This window comes from Cervus canadensis, chromosome 22 (assembly GCF_019320065.1).
Source record: "Cervus canadensis isolate Bull #8, Minnesota chromosome 22, ASM1932006v1, whole genome shotgun sequence".
Lineage (NCBI taxonomy): Eukaryota > Metazoa > Chordata > Mammalia > Artiodactyla > Cervidae > Cervus > Cervus canadensis.
This window is the reverse complement of record NC_057407.1, coordinates 56,134,083-56,153,348: the sequence shown is the minus strand read 5'-3', so window position 1 is coordinate 56,153,348 and position 19,266 is coordinate 56,134,083. Positions and strand designations below refer to the sequence as shown.

Below are 19,266 nucleotides of genomic sequence, written 5' to 3'. Positions count from 1 at the left end.
GGACCCTCCATGTAAATCCATGTCTCCTGCATTATACTATGGTTTGCACTATAGACGAGGAGAAAGAAGTGTGTGGAGATGACCCCAGTTTTATTTTTCTTCCAAGTAGTACCAGCTTTCCACTCACAGGGTGTCTCGTGGGAGCCTCACATTCAGTTTGCCCACTCAGAATTGCCCTCCCCGCTGGAGTTCTTTCGTCTCCCTGCCTTGGCGAGTGGTCACCTCGTGTCGCCGTGACATGAAACCCTGGGCGCCCGCCTCGCCGCCTCCAGGCCGCCCTGTCCGCACAGCCCCACGGCGCCTCCAGGGCCGCCCTCTCAGTCCTCCCCTCGCTCCCCATACTCGGCAGTTCCTTCTATATGCCAGTGTCCTCTTCTCATCTTATGGCAGCCCTGGCGAAACCAAGGAAGAGAAGGCATGGATCAATAGTGTAGGCCAGACTCCAACCATCTATGCCCTGGGCAGAATCTGGTAAGGCTTGTAGGCTGTGCATGGTTAGTCATATTTTCAAAGGGTTGTTTGGAAAAAAAGAAAAAAGGAGCATACGTGACAGAGATGGTTTGTAGCCTACAAAGCTTGAAATATTTACACTCTGGTTCTTAACAGAAAGTTTGTTGACCCCCTGGCAGGCAGTAAAAACTGGGATACAGTTATAAGGGTAGTAAAGAGAAAAAGTCATGTGAACATTTTTATATCATTATTTTGAATTTTTAGATGAAATGGATAGTTTCCATGAGAAATGCCAACTTACTGAAAACTGCAGTTGACTCAAGACTGAATAAAAAACCTTCAGAGAATTTGATCAATAGAGAAAAGTCTTTCTATGAATACCGTGGGACTTTCCTTTGTGGCTTAGAGGGTAAATAATCTGCCTGCGATGCAGGAGATCTGGGTTCGATCCCTGGGTCAGGAAAATCCCCTGGAGAAGTGAATGGCCACATGCTCCAGTATTCTTGCCTGTAGAATCCCATAGAGAGAGGAGCATGGTGGCCTATGGTCCATGAGGTCGGAAAGAGTCAGGCACGACTGAGCCACTAACCCTTTCCGATGCACACATACTCACAAAGCCTGAAAACCTGGTGCACACACATAAGCTCAGGTCAGTTCAGTCCCTCAGTCATGTCCGACTCTTTGCGACCCCAAGGACTGCAGCACACCAGGCCTCCCTGGCCATCACCAACTCCCTAAGCTTGCTCAAGCTCATGTCCTTCAGTCAGTGATGCCATCCACCCATCTCATCCTCTGTCGTCCCTTCTCCTCCTGACTTCAGTCTTTCCCAGCATCAGGGTCTTTACCAATGAGTTGGCTCTTCGCATCAGGTCCAAAGTATTGGAGCTTCAGCTTCAGCATCAGCCCTTCCAATGACTAGTCAGGACTGATAACCTTTAGGACTGACTGGTTTGATCTCCTTGAAGTCCAAGGGACTCTCAAGAGTCTTGTCCAACACCACAGTTCAAAAGCATCAATTCCTCGGCGCTCAGCTTTCTTTATAGTCCAACTCTCACATCCATACATGACTACTGAAAAAACCAGTAGATGGACCTTTGTTGGTCTCTGCTTTTTAATATGCTGTCTAGGTTGGTCATAGCTTTTCTTCCAGGGAGCAAGCGTCTTTTAATTTCAAGGCTGCAGTCACCATCTGCAGTGATTTTGGAGCCCAAGAACATAAAGTCTATCACTGTTTCCATTGTTTCCCCATCTATTTGCCATGAAGTGATGGGATGGATGTTATGATCTTCATTATTTGAATGATGAGTTTTAAGCCAGCTTTTTCACTTTCCTCTTTCACTTTCAAGAGGCTCTTCAGTTTTCTGACATAAGAGTGGTGTCATCTGCATATCTGAGGATATTGATATTTCTCCCAGCAATCTTGATTCCAGCTTGTGCTTCATCCAGCGTGGCATTTCACATGATGTACTCTGCATATAAGTTAAACAAGCAGTTAAATAAGTGACAATATACAGCCCTTATGTACTCCTTTCCGGATTTGGAACCAGTCTATTGTTCCATGTCTAGTTCTAACTGTTGCTTCTTGACCGGCATACACATTTCTCAGGAGGCAGGTCAGGTGGTCTGGTATTCCCATCTCTTGAAGAATCCACAGTTTGTTGTGATCCACACGGTCAAAGGCTTTGGTGTAGTCAATAAAGCAGAGGTAGATGTTTTTCTGGAACTTTATTGCTTTTTCTGTGATCCAGCGGATGTTGGCAATTTGATCTCTGGTTCCTCTGCCTTTTCTAAATCCAGCTTGAATATCTGTAAGTTCACTGTTCACGTACTGTTGAAGCCTGGCTTGGAGAATTTTGAGCATTACTTTGCTGGCATGTAAGATGAGTGCAATTGTGCAATAGTTTGAGCATTCTTCGGCACTGCCTTTCTTTGGGATTGGAATGAAAACTGACCTTTTCCAGTCCTGTGGCCACTGCTGAGTTTTCCAAATTTGCTGGCATATTCAGTGCAGCACTTTCACAGCATCATCTTTTAGGATTTGAAATAGCTCAACTGGAATTCCATCACCTCCATAGCTTTGTTCCTAGTGAGGTTTCCTGAGGCCCTCTTGACTTCGGACACCAGGATGTTTGGCTCTAGGTGAGTGAGCACACCATTGTGATTATATGGGTCATGAAGATCATTTTTGTATAGTTTTCTGTGTATTTTTGCCACCTCTTCTTAATATCTTCTGCTTCTTTTAGGTCCATACCATTTCTGTCCTTTATCGAGCCCATCTTTGCATGAAATGTTCCTTTGGTATCTCTAATTTTCTTGAAGAGAGCTCTGGTCTTTCCCATTCCCTTGTTTTCCTCTATTTCTTTGCATTGATCACTGAGGAAGGCTTTCTTATCTCTCCTGGCTATTCTTTGGAACTCTGCATTCAAATGGGTATATCTTTCCTTTTCTTCTTTGCCTTTAACTTCTCTTGTTTTCTCAGCTATTTGTTAGGCCTCCTCAGACAACCATTTTGGCTTTTTGCTTTTCTTTTTCTTGGGGATGGTCTTGATCACTGCCTCTCGTACAATGTCATGAACCTCTGTCCATAGTTCTCCAAGCACTCTATCTATCATATCTAATCCCTTGAATCTATTTGTCACTTCCACTGTAAATCATAAGGGATTTGACTTAGGTCATACCTGAATGGTCTCTGGTTTTCCTTACTTTCTTCAATTTGAGTCTGAATTTTCCAATAAGGAGTTCATGATCTGAGCCAGTCAGCTCCCAGTCTTGTTTTGCTGACTGTATAGTTTCTCCATGTTCAGCTGCAAAGAATATCATCAGTCTGATTTTGGTATTGACCATCTGGTGATGTCCATGTGTAGAGTCTTCTCTTGTGTTGTTGAAAGAGGGTGTTTGCTATGACCAGTGCGTTCTCTTGGCAAAACTTTGTTAACCTTCGCCCTGTTTCATTTTGTACTCCAAGGCCAAATTTGCCTGTTACTCCAGGTATCTCTTGACTTCTACTTTTGCATTCCAGTCCCCTATGATGAAAAGACATCTTGCTTGGTTGTTAGTTCTAGAAGGTCTTGTAGGTCACCACAGAACTGTTCAGCTTCTTTGACATTAGTGGTTGGGACATAGACTTGGAATACTGTGATATTGAATGGTTTGCTTGGAAACGAACAGAGATCATTCTGTCGTTTTTGAGACTGCACCCAAGCACTGCATTTTGGACTTCTTTGTTGACTATGAGGGCTACTCCATTTTTTCTAAGGGATTTTTTTTCCCCACAGTAGTAGGTATAATGATCATGTGAATTAAATTAGCCCATCCCAGTCCATTTTAGTTCACTGATTCCTAAAATGTCTGTGTTCACTTTTGCCATATCCTGTTTGGCCACCTTCAATTTACCTTGATTCATGGACCTAACAGTCCAGGTTCCTATGCAGTATTGCTGTTTACAGCATTGGACTTTACTTCCATCACCAGTCACATCCACAACTGGGCACTGTTTTTGCTTTGGCTCCATCTCTTCATTGTTTCTGGCGTTATTTGTCCACTCTTCTCCAGTAGCATAGTGGGCACCTACAGACCCGGGGAGTTCATCTTTCACATACACTCACACATACACGTAGACGAGTATGCACATAGCAGGATATAGGTAGGTGATTGACTCGGGGAGCTAGTTGGGAAGTCTGAAATGTGCAGGGCAGAGTGTTGAGAAGGGCAGGCCTGGAACTCCTGGACATGAGCTGAAGCTGTGGTCTGCAGGTGGAATTCTTCAGAAAAATCTCAGTCGTGCTCTGAAGGCTTTTCAAATAATTGAATCAGGCCCACTGAGAGTTTTTAGGATAAATGTAACTCCCTGGTGGTTCAGACGGTAAAGTGTTTGCCTACAATGCAGGAGACCTGGGTTCGATCCCTGGGTTGGGAAGATTCCCTGGAGAAGGAAATGGCAACCCATTCCAGTACTCTTGCCTGGAAAATCCCATGGATGGAGGAGCCTGGTAGGCTACAGTCCATGGGGTTGCCAAGAGTCGGCTTCACTTTCTTTCTTTTCTTTCTTCTTAAAGTCAACTGATTATAGCCTCCAATCACATCTGCAAAATACCTTCACAGCAAGAGCAGGATTAGTGTTTGTTTGAGTCACTGGGGACTAGCACCTAGCCAAATTGACCCATACAGCCGACCATCACAGGTGGTTTCTGTCAGACTTTCACAGAACTGGTAATAGTCTATATCTTGTGCAGTGTTTCAGAGAATACAATTTTAAAAAGTCCCTAATTTATTGTTTAAATCATGTAACTTTGATACCAGAACAACACCGAGATAAGAGAGGAAAGTCATGCACAGATCTCAAAGTCAGGGTAACTGCGGAGATTCTGCACAGAATTGGAGCACCCAAGGTGAAGGCGCTGCTGGCTGCTGCTTGCTGTTCTTCTGAAAGGTGTGGACAGGAAGGATTAAAAGGGAAAATGCAGAGCTATCCTTATGCTTGCCTGCCTGGAAATCGGAAGAGAATCTATTGGCAGAGGAGTAGAGTTAGAGTTCAGTAAAGTTGTACGGGGCTTCCGTGGTGGCTTAGATGATAAAGAATCTGCCTACAATGTGGGAGACCTGCCTTTGATCTCTGAGTCAGGAAGATCTCCTGGAGAAGGGAATGGCAATCCACTCCAGAGTTCTGTCCTGGAGAATTCGATGGACAGAGGAGCCTGGCGGGGTACAGTCCATGGGGCGGCAAGGAGTCAGACACGACAGAGCCACTAACGCTTCACTCACAAGGTTGTATTGATTCAATCAATTCAATCAAGATTGTATGTGTGTGTGCTCAGTTGTGTCTTTGTGACCCCAAGGACTATAGCCCAGCAGGCTCCTCTGTCTTTGGGATTTGCCAGGCAAGAATACTGGGGTGGGTTGCCATTTCCTTCTCTAGGGAATCTTCCCAACCCAGGGATCAAATCCGTGTCTCTTACTTCTCCTGCATTGCATCGTCAGGCAGGTTCTTTACCACCAGCCCCACCTGGGACGCCTAAGTACCAGCAATAAATAATTAGGTTATTTATGAAAAGATACTTTACCAATAGAAATGAGTTTAATGAAAGATGAACAGTATCTTGAAGGATACTTAAAAAAAAATGATTTTACTTTTGCTGTCTGAATAATGCTGTCCTAATAAAATGTAGTGGGTCCAAGCAACTGCCACTGTGTAATACCACATTACCTCTGTTTGGAAAAGCCTCCTTGTAAGTGGGGCTTCACAGTTCAAACCCATGCTGTTCATGGGTCAACTGTATGGGTTTGAGACTTTAAATATGAACATTTATGGTATAAATTTCCCTGTAAACACTGCTTCAGCTTTGTCTTACACCTTTTGATATGTTGTGCTTTCATTTTCATTCAGGTCAGTGTCTTCTTTTAATTCCTCTTCTGCCTTATGAATTATTTAGCAGCAGGGTATTTTTTAATTTCCAGCTATCAGGAGATTTTCCTGCTGTCTTTCTGTTATTACTGTCTGGTTGACTCCATTCCATTTGGTTTATCTATAGTGTTTTTGAATGTATTTCTTTGACTTTTTTTAGTGGTTGTTTGGAAGATTACCTTATGCATACATAGCTCATCACAATCTAGTCGAATCAACATTTTATCTTTCAAATAGAACATAGATATCTTACTACCAAAGTTGCTTTACCCTATCCCCTTTACAATGAAGTCATCTTTAATATTCCCTCTGTGTATACTGAGAATGCTATATTTTTTGCTTCTGTCAAAAATAAATTTTATAACTCAAGAAAAAAATAGTTTACTGTGTTTACCCTTTTTGTTGCCCTTTCTTCATTCCTGTTGTTCTGAGTTTCCTTTTGTTAATATTTCCTTCCTGTATGAATAGCTTCCTCTAGCCATTCTTTTAGAATAGGTCTGCTGGCAGGAAATTAGCTTCTCTTCATGTGAGTTGTCTTTATCTTCTTTCCTGAAGAATATTTTCACTGGTTACAGAATTCTTGATTGACAGTGCTTTTCTTTTAGGACTTGAAAATACTATGCCACTTCCTTCTGGCTTCTGTGGTTTCTGATGAGAAATCCTTTTGTCTTTTGAATTTTTGTTCCCCTATATTTCTGATATTTCGATGACTTTTCTTTCTCATTTTCAGAAGTATAAATATGGTTTGTCTGGGTGTGTATTTCTTTGGATTTTCAACTGCTTTATTGAATTGACAGGGTTCTGTCTTTTCACTAATTTGGAAAACTTTCAGTCATTGTTTATTCAAATATTTTTTCAGCCTTGCAATTCTTCTTTCCTCTTTTTGAGACTGTGGTAAATTCAGTGTTAAATTGTGTTTTTGTTTTTGTTTTTTTTTGTCTTCCAGATTCATGAGCTTCAGTTCGTTTTTTAAAAAGCCATTTTCTATTTTATAGCTTTGGAAATTTATTATTGAATTATCTTCTAGTCCTCTGACTTTTATGTCATTTCCATTAGATTTTTGTATGTTAATGTTGTGTCTGGAAACTTGCTAAACTCACTTACTAGTTGTAGTAACTTTTTATAGATTCCATTGGATTTTCTATATAGATGATCATATGACCTTCAATTAACTATGGTTTTATTTCTTTCTTTTCAATCTAGAAGCCTTTTATTTTTCTTGCCTTATTACACTGGCTAGAATACCCAGTATAATGCTTGATAGAAGTGGTAAGAACAGCCTTCTTTAGCTCATTCCCTGTTTTAGGGGGAAACATTCAGTATTTCAGCATTAAATATGATGTCACCAGTAGGTTTTTTCTATAAATGCCATTTATCATGTTGGGGAACTTTCCTTCAGTTCCTACTTTATGGAAGTTTAAATTAGGAATGGATATTGGATTTTTGTCAAATATATTTTCTGTGTCTATTGTGATAACCATGTTTTTTAATATGATGAATTACACGTCTTCATTTTTTGAAAAATAACTCTTACAATCCTGGGATAAACCCCACCTGGTCATGAAGTATTATCCTTTTTTTTAATTGCTGGATTCAATTTGCTCATCTTTGTTAAGATTTTTACATTAGTATTCATGATGGTATATTGGACTGTAGGTTTCTTGTAATGTCTTTGTCTGACTTTGGTATCGTGATAATGCTGGCTTCAGAGAAGTTTTCTGAAGAAGTTTATGTGGAATTGATATTATTTCTTTCTTAAATGTTTGATCACATTCACCAGTAAGGGCTCTCTGAGTCTGGAATTCTTTTGTGAAAAAACTTTTGATTACAGATTCAGTTTCTTTAATAGGTATAGGGCTATACTGATTATATGTCCTTATGAGTTAGGTTTGGTTATTTGTGTTTTTTCAAGGAATTTGTCTGCTTCATCTTTGTTGTCAAATTTATTGGTCTACATTTACAAATTAAATACATTATTATTATATAAAAGGTGTATCATTTCTGATGTTTGTGACTTCTCTTTTCCTGGCTAGAAGTGAAGTGAAGTCACTCAGTCGTGTCCAACTCCTTGCGACCCAGTGGACTGTAGCCCATCAGGCTCCTCCGTCCATGGGATTCTCCAGGCAAGCGTATTGGAGTGGGTTGCCATTTCCTTCTCCAGGGGATCTTCCCGACCCAGCGATCGAGCCCGGGTCTCCCGCATTGCAGGCAGACGCGTTAGCCTCTGAGCAACCTTCCTGACTAGGTTGTTTATCAATTTTAATAATCTTTTCAAAGAACCAGCTTTGGTTTCATTGCTTTCCTCCATCATTTTGCTTGTTTGATCATTTTGTTTTCCATTTCATTGATTTATACTTCAATCTATATTATTTCTTTTCTTGTGTTTCTTCTATTCTTTTTCTGATTTCTGAAGGCGGGAGCTTAAGTCATTGATTTAAAGACCATCCTTGTTTCCAGTGTAGACTTTTAGTGCTACAAGTTTCTCTATCGGTACTGTTTTAGCTGCATCACAGGAATTTTGATGTGTTACATTTTCTTTCATTTACAAAAACTTTCTAGTTTCCCTTTTCATTTCTGCTTAGACCCATGGATTATTTAGAAGTGTGTTACTTACTTTCCAGATGCTTGGAGATTTTCAAGAGATCTTTCTGTTACTGATTTCTACTTTAATTACACTGGTGTCAGGACACATACTTTGTGTGATTTGAATTCTCTTACACTTATTAAGATTTGTTTCATAGCCCATTCTGTATTTTACCTTGCTAAATATTCAGCTGTTATTGAGTGGAGTATTCTGTAAATGTTACTTGGGTCAAGTTAGTTGATGTTACGGTTTTAACATGTAAATTTAAATGTGTGTTTTCTAATATGCTTTATATATTTCACATTTGTACATCACGGATTCTTTTCTTTTGATCAAAATATGTTCTGTATTACTTCTTGGGGCAAATTTTGTTTTACCAAGAAGGTTACGACAGTATCTTCCCTCTGTCAAGCTCTGTGTGATGTAGCCCTCTGTCCACTGGGGTATGGGCTGAGCTGAGCCCAGTGACTTGGAATCCACGGACGGTAGCAGAAATGCAGCTGACGGCTCCCCTGACAGGCTCAGAGAGAAGGCTGCTCTCCTTCCCCTTGGTTATCGGTTATCTTGGGCTGCTTGCTTCTGCTCATCACCTCCCTGTGGAGGTGATTTGGTTTCTCTTCCTCATTGAACCTGCCCTCAGTCTTCCCAGCCCACATGTCAAGACATATATGTGAAGAAAGAAGTCTTGGAGTAAACCCTCCAGGCCCAGCTTCTGTGGGGTTTGAAGTCAAGGCCTGTGGCTGGAGTCTCCCAGACGCAGAAGCAGAGAAGAGTCAGGTCTGCGCCACCTGCCTGAGCTCCTCTCTGGGTTCCATGTGCACGCAGAAGGGTGTTCGTTCTGTGTTCACGTTGGATCAGTAGCTTGGCTTGTCTCACTGTTATAAGATCATTTCTTTTTCAGTGAGGTTGAAAGAGAGAAACTTTTCAGTTCTACACATCTGAAAATATATATTTTCCTCCCACTTTTAAAGTCTTTACTGAATTTGTACAGCATTGCTTCTGTTTCATGTTTTGGTTTTTGAGTCACAGAGCGTGTAGGATCTTAGCTCCCCAACCAGGGATGGCGCTCTCACCTTTCACATTGGCAGGCAAAGTCTTAGCCACTGGACCACCAGGGAAGTCACTGAGAATATTTTTAATTTCACTCTTGACTGACTCTGGAATTCTTGGGTATAAAGTAATTCCTTCTCAGAGCCTTGAAGTTATTTCACCATCATTTTCTTGCATCCACATCTTGCCTGTGAAACATGATGTAAATCTGGTTCTTGTTTCTCTGTGTGTGTAGTGATGTTTTTTTCCCTTTTGAAGCTTTTAGGATTTTTGAGCTTCAGACTTTGATCAGTTAGGTGATCTATGATTTGTTTCTGTCTGGGGGCTCATATCTTTTTATTTGCCTCAGTACATTGATTATATTTATTTGAAAGTCTTATTTTCTGTCTTAAGAGTTGTTTACTTCTTGATTCATTGCAGTGGGCTTCTCCCTTTCACTGTGTTGTCCTTATCAAATTTGGGTGATTCTTGGCTGTTTGGTTATTGCTGATTTTATTTGCTTTTTGAGACGATGCCCCCTTACCCTAGCTGCAAATACTGTATCACTTCATAGCTACATCCAGAGGATGTTGGGGACCAGGAAAAGTTTAGGAGTTCCTGGTCTTAAGTGTCACTAGATACATACTGAGAAACTTGCTCATCTTTTGGAGATAAGTGCCTGTATTTACTTATTTTGCCCATGGTCTGAAGGCAGCAGAAGAGTGACCTACTTTGGCCCCTGCTGTGGTTATTTCGACCACTCATGCTTTGGCTTCCTCTAGGGAAGTCTCCTCTCCGTTTCTGTTGCTTCAGAGTGCGGGGCATGCTTCCCGCTTTTGGCATCAGTTTTTTCCTGGGAAAGAACTCTGGGGATAAGATTGCCTCCTTTAATCTGATCCCACCCACCTTTTGCCTTTCGGAATTTCTGATCATTTGGATTCTGGGAGAATCCCTTTGGGTTTTAGGACTCTCTGGGAATTTGAGGAGCATGCTGGGGGGGAGTCTGGAGCAGGAGCCCAGGCCTCCGAGTTCATCTGACTATGGTAGTTGTGTTTGAGACACACAGACCTTCTGTGCTTCGTTTTTCTTTGCAAAGGTAGTTCCACTTTTTCTTCTTCTGCCAGCTCTTTCTTAAGCTACTCATTGTTAGGTGGAGAAACTACTTATGTATGTTTCTTAATCTTGGATCTCTTCATCTACCCTTGGGTCTCAGTATTGATAAAAATTCTCTTCTTGTGGATTATATGAATTAAAAAACGGTAACGCTTTAGTCTATGACTTTAATTTTGTCAAGACTACATGGAATATGTCACCAAATAAAAGTGTTAAAACATAGTTTGCTGAAAGTTTTGGGAAGGTGTTACCTATACCCCTCATGTTTTTTTCTGTTGTATTTAAAACACTGTTCAATAACTTTTAGTGACTTAATAACAGCTTCATGAGGTTATAGAAGAGTTACTTTTTAATATATTTGCATAGGCTTTTATTTTAAGTAAACCAGAGTGCTTATTTTTCACCTAAACAGGTGGTTTACTTGAGACTTTATTAAATGAAGATTTTTTTTTTTCAGAGCAGCATCTCAGACACGTCGAAAAAGATGTTTTGATCCCTAAAATAATGAGAGAAAAGGCCCGAGAGAGATGTTCTGAACAAGTTCAAGGTAAGATTCAAATATTCATATAAAGATCAAATACATTTTTTATAATATGATCTGAATTTAATCCTTAGCCTCAGAATGAACTAGTCAGTGAATTAATATGTATGAATTGGTTCTCACCCTTTCACTAAGATACCAGTATTTCAGCTTTCAGAACTTACAAGCGGTGTTCATTTACAATTTAAAAATATTCTCCCAAATTCTCAGTAAAGAACATTTTCTCCCCCAGATGTACAGTTACAGAGAAAAAACTTGCATCTGTATTTTGGAGAGAAACAAGTTATTCTGGTGATTTTGATAGGGAAAGAAGAAATGTCAAATGTAATGTATACCTATTTCTCCTCTGTCAACATATTAATATAGGAATAAATTCTAAGATGATTTCTTTGGCATCGTTGCTATTATTGAATTATGAATGGAATTGCAGTAGTAAATACAGTGAGTCTGATTTTTAAAAATTTTTCTATACTTTATAATTTTAAGTGGAAGGTATTGATGTAAATGCATGTACTGGGCACCCACATGTGCCTGTGTTCTTTGGAAAATATTTTTTAACATGAAGTATTCCTGTATTCTATAAATCTAGAGATACATTGTTGGTTAATATGGGTAATTAGAAAAGCCATGCAGTATCACTGTAGAAATGTCTTGCAGTAACAGTCTACCTCTTGGAATGGCCGTGTCAGAGAAGCAGTGGCAAAGTCTTGCAGACATGGACATCCCCCGGCTTTCCTTTTCCCTCTCCTTGGGCCTTTGCTGAGGGACCATAGTTAGGCCAGGAGGGGCTGACCGACTGCAGTTCCCTCCACGTTTCTCAGCAGTTGTATCAGCTGTAGTTTTGGGACTATGTCAGGAGCATTTGGGTGTCAGGCACAGTCTTGTCCCTCAGATGCTGTCTCCTTAGAGAATAACCTCTGGGACTGATGGATAAAGACAATAAAAGAGTAATTCTTCAGAATCAACACTGTGTGATGATCATCTCTTTTTCTTAAATGACTCATTATGAGCTATTCCCATTTTAAATCTATCTATAAATTAGGTTTGAATTAAATCCATCTGTAAGCAAGCTTATTAATAAATTATCAGCAATTTATCAGTATCATTTGATGGTCTTGCTTTCATTATGAATTAGCTGTCTGATTGGAGCACCTTCCCTCCCCGCTGCCCCAGATGTCAGGAGAAGTTGCTTCGTTGGCACCTGCCATGGGATTCAGTACACACCATGGAACATGCTCATGGTCTCAAGAAGTAATCTTCTATCTGCCTCACAGATCCTGATTCTGGTGATGGAGGAGAAAACTTAAAAATGGATAATAAAATTGTAGGGTTATCTTTTCACTACCAGGAAGATTATTTACTTTTTACTGATGTATTGGTTCAAAATTATAAACATTAGTTGTACTTACTCTGTTTTGTGGGTCTGCCCTGGTATTCAGCTGGTGAAAGAATTTGCTTGCAACACAGGAGACCCCGGTTTGATCCCTGGGTCAGGAAGATCCCCTGGAGTATTCTTGCCTGGAGAATCCCATGGACAGAGGAGCCTGGCAGGTCCCACTTTATGTATGGGGTTGCAAAGAATCAGACACAACTGAGTGACTTTCACTTTATTCTCTTTTGTAACATGTTATTCTGATACTTAGAATGAAAGCTAGCCAACTCAGTTACAGACTGTTTACTCTCATGATTCAGATGAAAATGCAAAATGGTCCAGTTTGGGTTTTAGAACTACCTTTGCTTTGCTCTTGGACAATGAAACTTTGTTTTTGTCCTTTGAAATGAAAGAACTAGAGTATAACTTAAAAAGGTTTATTTGTGTTATGCACCTACTACTTCGTAATGGTACAGGAAAAATATTTAATTTTGCTTCTTTATCAAAACTTAAGTTGCTTACAGTGTTAATGTTAAGGTTTTCTTTCTTTTTTTATTTAATATACTTAAAATCCTTTGAAGACTGAAAGCACCTTGAAATTTGAGGTTCGTTTGAGCTATTTCAATGCATTTATCCCCAATAGCACATGTTATAACAAATGATCTTTGAGTGTTTGGACTTTTATAATCATATATTGATTTTTTTTTCTTTTAGGCCATATGGTCCAAAACGGTATTTTAGAATCTAAAATTGATTATTTTCTAGAGAATGATCTTGCTGTTTAACCAGGTGAGTTAGGAGAGCACGCACACTGGCATTGCTCAGGCAGGAGTAGAACAGCTCCATTTACACTGAACAAAAAGGCATGATGTAGAATCAGGAGACTTCCATTGTGGTTTATTTACTGTTTATAGCCTTTGCTTTATTACATAATTATAGGATTCTATTTAAAAGCATTATGCATCCTAATTGTATAGTTCTCAGATAAAGATATAGGAATTCTAATAAATGATCTGACTTTCTTTTAAATGCCTAAAACAGATTATGTCAGAAAGCTTTTCTGTTTGATTTTTTTTTTTTTTTTCCCTATGTCATTTCAACCCGGCTGATCATAAGAATTGGGTCAGGCTGCCAGCAACTTAGGTTTGTGAAGGGAATGGAACAGCTTTTCCAGTGACAAAGAGAAATGAAATCACTTTCAATGAAAAAAAAGAGATGCCTCATTATAGTCAGCAACAGCAGTTATTGACAGCTACACTTCCTATTAACAAGGAGCATTTAACTAAGAGTTTGGCTGTTGGATCTTTGGACTTGATCTAATTTGCCAGCATTAATTAGTTTCTTTTGAACACAGACACTTGGTGCTCACAGCTATAGATTTGCAGGGCTAATTAGGATAGAAAATGGAACAGAATGGGGTAAGGCATTAACCTTCAACCATTACCAGCTGGGACACTGATAAAGACCACAGGGTCCAAATGCTCCTATTGATGTGAAGAGCACCCTAATGAATATCAATTTCAGCCAGGTTGCTATATTCTTACTAGTTCTCTCTTCATTATAAGTTTTAACCAGCTTTCCCGATCCCGTCATTATCTGTCTCTGCACAACTGGGTTTTACTCTACACAGCTTCAGTCGTTGTTGCACACTTCACCTTCTGTTTAAACACAATTAAAATTTGTCTTAAGTAGTGGATAATGTTTAGAATGTTCCATGGTTACATCCCCTATTGCTTCTAAAATTTGACTTTTACCTATAATTACATGATTCTAATTCTGCAGTTCATTATTTATAAAGTCATGGCAACTTCACCATTGCCATATAATGAAAATTATAACCTGAAACAAGAAAATCTCAGCTTCATGGTAACAATTAAGCAGTGTTTGTATTAAACAGGGGTCAACCTGAGAATCTTTGTCTTTGTAAAATAGATATACTACTTTGTTTCTTTTTGAAGAGAAAAAGAATGCACATCACCTTTTCCCTTAGAACTTAGTTTTGATTTGATGAGTAAAGATGGCTTGGCTTGGTGATTAAATACAGAATTGAGAATCCCAGTCTTACTATTACATAAACTTTCACAAGATGATAGACTCTTGGTAGAGCATACATCAAAAGAAAGGCATTTGCACAGTTCATTTAAATAGAAAACTCAGCTTTATAATGTTCTTCTTTTGCCAGTGGTGTGAGTAGCACTGAATAGAACCACTAAATAAATGAACAAAGTAATGATGAGGGCTGAGTGTACTGGGGGTGAACAGAAGGAAAACTCTTGGATGGCTGGTCTCTGCCTTTCTCCCCACTGTGTCCCCACCTCCCAAAGGCCAAAACAGCAATCCCCTTCTACCAAGTGCGGTGGTGGAGTCATGCTGCTTCTTGAGTCTGCGACGTACAAGCTTGTGCTGTCTCAGGGGGATTGGTTTGATGACCTCTGGGGGTTACTTTTTACTGTGTGACTTTTTCTACACGTTTGACTCTTCACTGATTTAATGATCTATATTTTCTATGTTAGTAATATTTTTAAGAATATTATTTGTCATATATATTGGTAAAGTATGCATTCTATTATTTATTTTTTTAATAGATCCTTCATAAGAGGAAGAGTCACTGAATTGCTGTGTTTTGTAAAAATTCATTGTATTTCTTTGCTTTTTTGAAATGCATAATTGGTGTTTTATAATAATGTCTATGTTGACTAAAGAAGTTTGCCTTAAAAATAGTGTATGCGTGTGCTGAGTTGCTTCAGTTTTGTCTGACTCTTCATGATTTTGTGGACTGTAGCCCGCCAGGCTCCTCTGTCCATGGAATTCTCCAGGCAAGAATACTGGAGTGGGTAGCCATGCCTTCCTCCAGGGAATCTTCCCGACCCAGGGGTCAAACCTGTGTCTCTTAGTCTCCTGCATTGGCAGGCGGGTTCTTTACCACTAGCGCCACCTAGAAAGCAAGAACCGTTTTTTGTTTTTGCTGTGACAGATCAAGACCAGTAGAGGACTTGGATATCAGCGGTGGCCTGGAACTTTCTTTAGCTTGGATATGTTCTCCTGCTCTCTGACTCTTTTCATCCCTTGCACCTTTTAACGGTATTTCAGTGTTTCCTTTGAATCAGTGTTTTTCGTGGCTGTCTTTTTCATCCTTTGGCCAATAGGTAGCACTGGTTCTAAAGGAATTGTAAGAAGTGTAAGGGCGTGGATTGTTTATTTGACACATCACAGAACTGTTGTCAAATAACAGAATCTTGATAAAAATGCCTGTCCTCTTTATCAGTCACATACAACTGAAATATGTTGCGTTTTACTGAATTCCAAAGGTAGATGAATTAACAAAAGAGGAACTTCAAATTAAGAATGCTTAGGATATTCTTCAGGGTCTTTGCAGGCAGAGAACTATCAAGGCATCATTAAAACTGATCAGAGGGCTACAGACTATAAATGGTCAAAGTAATCATTCTTTCCAACTCTGTTACTTGAACCTGCCCCAGATTTCCTACTGGTTGTTTGAATTGTACCTGTATTATCACATAATGTTTTTGCCATATAATTAGTACCAATGTTAACTCACACTGAAATGGAGATGCAATGCATCTTTAGACTGGTTTGGATCTGTTAGGAGGATGAGATATAAGATCATCCAATCTGATGAATATCTGTTATGTGTAAGAGTGTGTTGTGTAGTCTGAGAAGCATAAGGAGATCTAAGGCACGAGTCCTCTCTTTGGACCTTCTCTGGACGGTGTCAGTTCCCGAGGCCACCCTGGGCTTAGTGCTTTCCGACGAAGATTCACTGTCGTGAGCGTACAGCCATGCTCATGGCTAAGATTTATCGGAGCAGAACCAGCCCAGGGAAGAGGCTCCTGGGATGAAGGTGAGAGGAAGCCAGGCACGAGCTTCCTCCAGCTCTTACTCAGTAGAGTCGATCAACTTGAGCTTAACTCTTCTGTGGCCAAATTGTCGGGACATGTGACATGCTGCCTCTGGGGAGACTCACCAGCAGCTCAGGGATTGGTGATGTGGCAGCTTCGCATAGCATGTACCGAAATGTCAGACTCCCAGAAGAAAGCAGGTGTGGAGCGCAAGCCACGTGGTTTACCCGGATGGTTGAGGTGCCGGGAGCGGCTCTGCCAGTTAGGGAATGGTGAGACTTCTCCCCAGATCCAGGTCTGACACAGCGAAGGGTCAGCCTTGGAAGCACTTCTTTCTAAGGAGTGCAGTCAGGCCTGCCATGGCAACTCTTTCTTGCACATGGACACAGCAAAAGTCATTATGTCTAATAACTGCATTATTATTATTTTTTTGGTCATACCACGTGGCATGCGGGATCTTGGTTCCCCAACCGTGGATGGAAACTGCACCCCCTGCTGTGGAAGTGCAGAGTCGTAACCACTGGGCCACCAGAGAAGTCCCTGTGTTTAGTAACTTTCTAATACTTAAATAATTTTGTTTAATTAAAGTTACTGTGTATGCCGATTGGGCTTGGTGTCATGCCAGTGGAATCCTGGGTAGTAGACCTCTGTCAGTCACAAATCCAGCTGAATGATTTTTAAAACACTGAGCAGAGTGTTTGATGGTCGTGACTCACTGACTTAGCGGTTCCTGGTCACACTCATTGATTCACACTTCTGTTGTAGGACTCGTGATTGTCTTGACTTACGATGGTCTTGTTTCTGAATAACGGCAATTTTATAATGAAATTATTTTATTTAAACTTGGACATCAGTACTCTTGAATAAAATGGCCAGTTCTTATTTCACAAAGAAAGCTGCCATGTATTTGTTTTAGGAGTTAAGCTAAATCTTTAAATGACTCAATTAGCAGGGAATATTGTTAGGGCAGATGAATTTAGTATTTTTTTCTTTTTCTTTTGGCTGCACCCTGCAATGTGTAGGATATTAGTTTCCCTACCAGGGATCACACCTGCACCTGCTCAGTGGAAGGGGAGAAGATGCTTGATCACTGGATCGCCAGGGAAGTGCTGAATTTAGTATTTCAACAACTGATTTATGCAACTTATCTCCGAAGGCTTAAGAGTGAGAAGTCTACATTTTGAACACAAAGCCAAAAAATTTCATTGCTTGGAACTTAGAAATATTGTTAAAATGAGTAAATAATATAAAATATGAGTTATAGCTATTTCTATCAGTACTTCATTAACAAGTTTGTGTTATTTTCCTAGATTTCTTAGCTGTTCAACTTTCAAATATTTTGCCATAATAGACTTAAATCCTGACATCTTATGTGCAATTAATCCAAACTTAACTGTGGTCTTTAAACAGTTCCATGCCTTGTTTATAAAATCTGAATATGAGATCACACTTCATTGAAGCTACCTGATGATTTTGAGTTGTGATTGCGATTCTTTCCAGATAATCACAGACTAATACTCACAGCCAGTTATATTTTGGCTAGATACATTCTCATAAGAATCTTATATGTCCGTGTAAAGATAAATAAGGGGAAATTTGGCTTGTACAAACTCTGGAATATGTTAAGTTGATAGATGTAGAACTATTTAAAGCATAAACAGTTTTTTGGGGGATGGTCTAGAATTTGTAGCCCATCCTAAAGGAAATCAGTCCTGAATATTCATTGGAAGGATTGATGCTGAAGCTGCAACGCCAATCCTTTGGCCACCTGATGCACAGAACTGGCTTATTTGAAAAGACACTGGTGCTGGGAAAGATTGAAGGCAGAGGAGAAGGGGACGACAGAGGATGAGATGGTTGGATGGTGTCACCGACTCGATGGATGTGGGTTTGAGTAAGCTCTGGGAGTTGGTGATGGACAGGGAAGCCTGGCATGCTGCAGTCCATGGGGTTGCAAAGAGTTGGACACAACTGAGTGAGTGAACTGAACTAAACTGATAATATATAAAAGAGATAAACAGTATTTTTTTGGTTTTATGACAAGTTATTGATTTCGTTTAAGGTGTCAGTATGTGGATGCAGTGTTGTGGTGTTTCCATGAAGCAAACCTGAACTTAGATGTCATGGAGCACAGTTGTAGCCTAGTGGGTCTTTCCCAGTTCATTTTTGTGGTTTACTCTTTTGGGGGGTGCAAGTGTAGAGTAAATCCTAAGTCACAGAAGAAGTTCTAAATAGAAATGATTTCTTTTAATTTACTCAAAGAATTCTTCAGTAGATATAACACAAGTTTTGTTCTGAGGCTCAGAAACAAGTTTATCTGGCATCATATTTTAATATATTGGTTGTCTCCAAAGCGTTATATACTATTTGCATATATTTTAGTGTTTGTTAATTTTTACATGACTAAGATATATTTTTACAAAGCAAAACAGAATTTTCAGATTCCCTTAAGCACTTGCATGGACCTTTGGGGTTATATGGAACATAGTCATTCAAGAGTATTTACTGAGTATTTCCGACGTGTTCCTCACCATTATATGAACAGTCAGTAAAACAGACAAAAATATTTGCCCTTATAATTCTTAGATTTCAGTGAAGGAAGGTGGTGAATACCATAAGTTATTGTGAAAATCTAGTGATCTAGAGAGTAATGAAGTTGGGTCAGAGCAGTGAGGATGGCGATGTTAGACGGGGCTGCAGTTTTTAGTAGGTGGTCAGTGTAGGTCGCACCAAGGAGGTGACATTTGGACAGAATTCTCATAGGAGGTGAAAAGGTGAGACACACAGACATCTCTGGGAGGAGCGGTGTGAACAGAGGGGTGGCACATGGGAAGAGGCAGACGCCGCGGGCGTGGCTGGCACGTTGAGGGGCGCTAGAGAGGTCCTTGTGGTTAGGGTGGGAAGTAAGAGTTCAGG

The 19,266-nt window shown here is 40.0% G+C and overlaps 1 protein-coding gene across 1 annotated transcript in view; it reads left to right on the top strand.

Annotated features, from left to right (window-relative positions):
• Window positions 1–19,266, top strand: part of CMC1 (C-X9-C motif containing 1) — a 76,699-nt gene that overhangs the window by 13,657 nt on the left and 43,776 nt on the right. Inside the window, exon 2 of the mRNA XM_043443629.1 lies at window positions 11,040–11,124. Coding sequence (XP_043299564.1) covers window positions 11,082–11,124 — 43 coding nt within the window. The 5' untranslated portion in view covers window positions 11,040–11,081. The remainder of the gene's footprint in view (window positions 1–11,039; window positions 11,125–19,266) is intronic.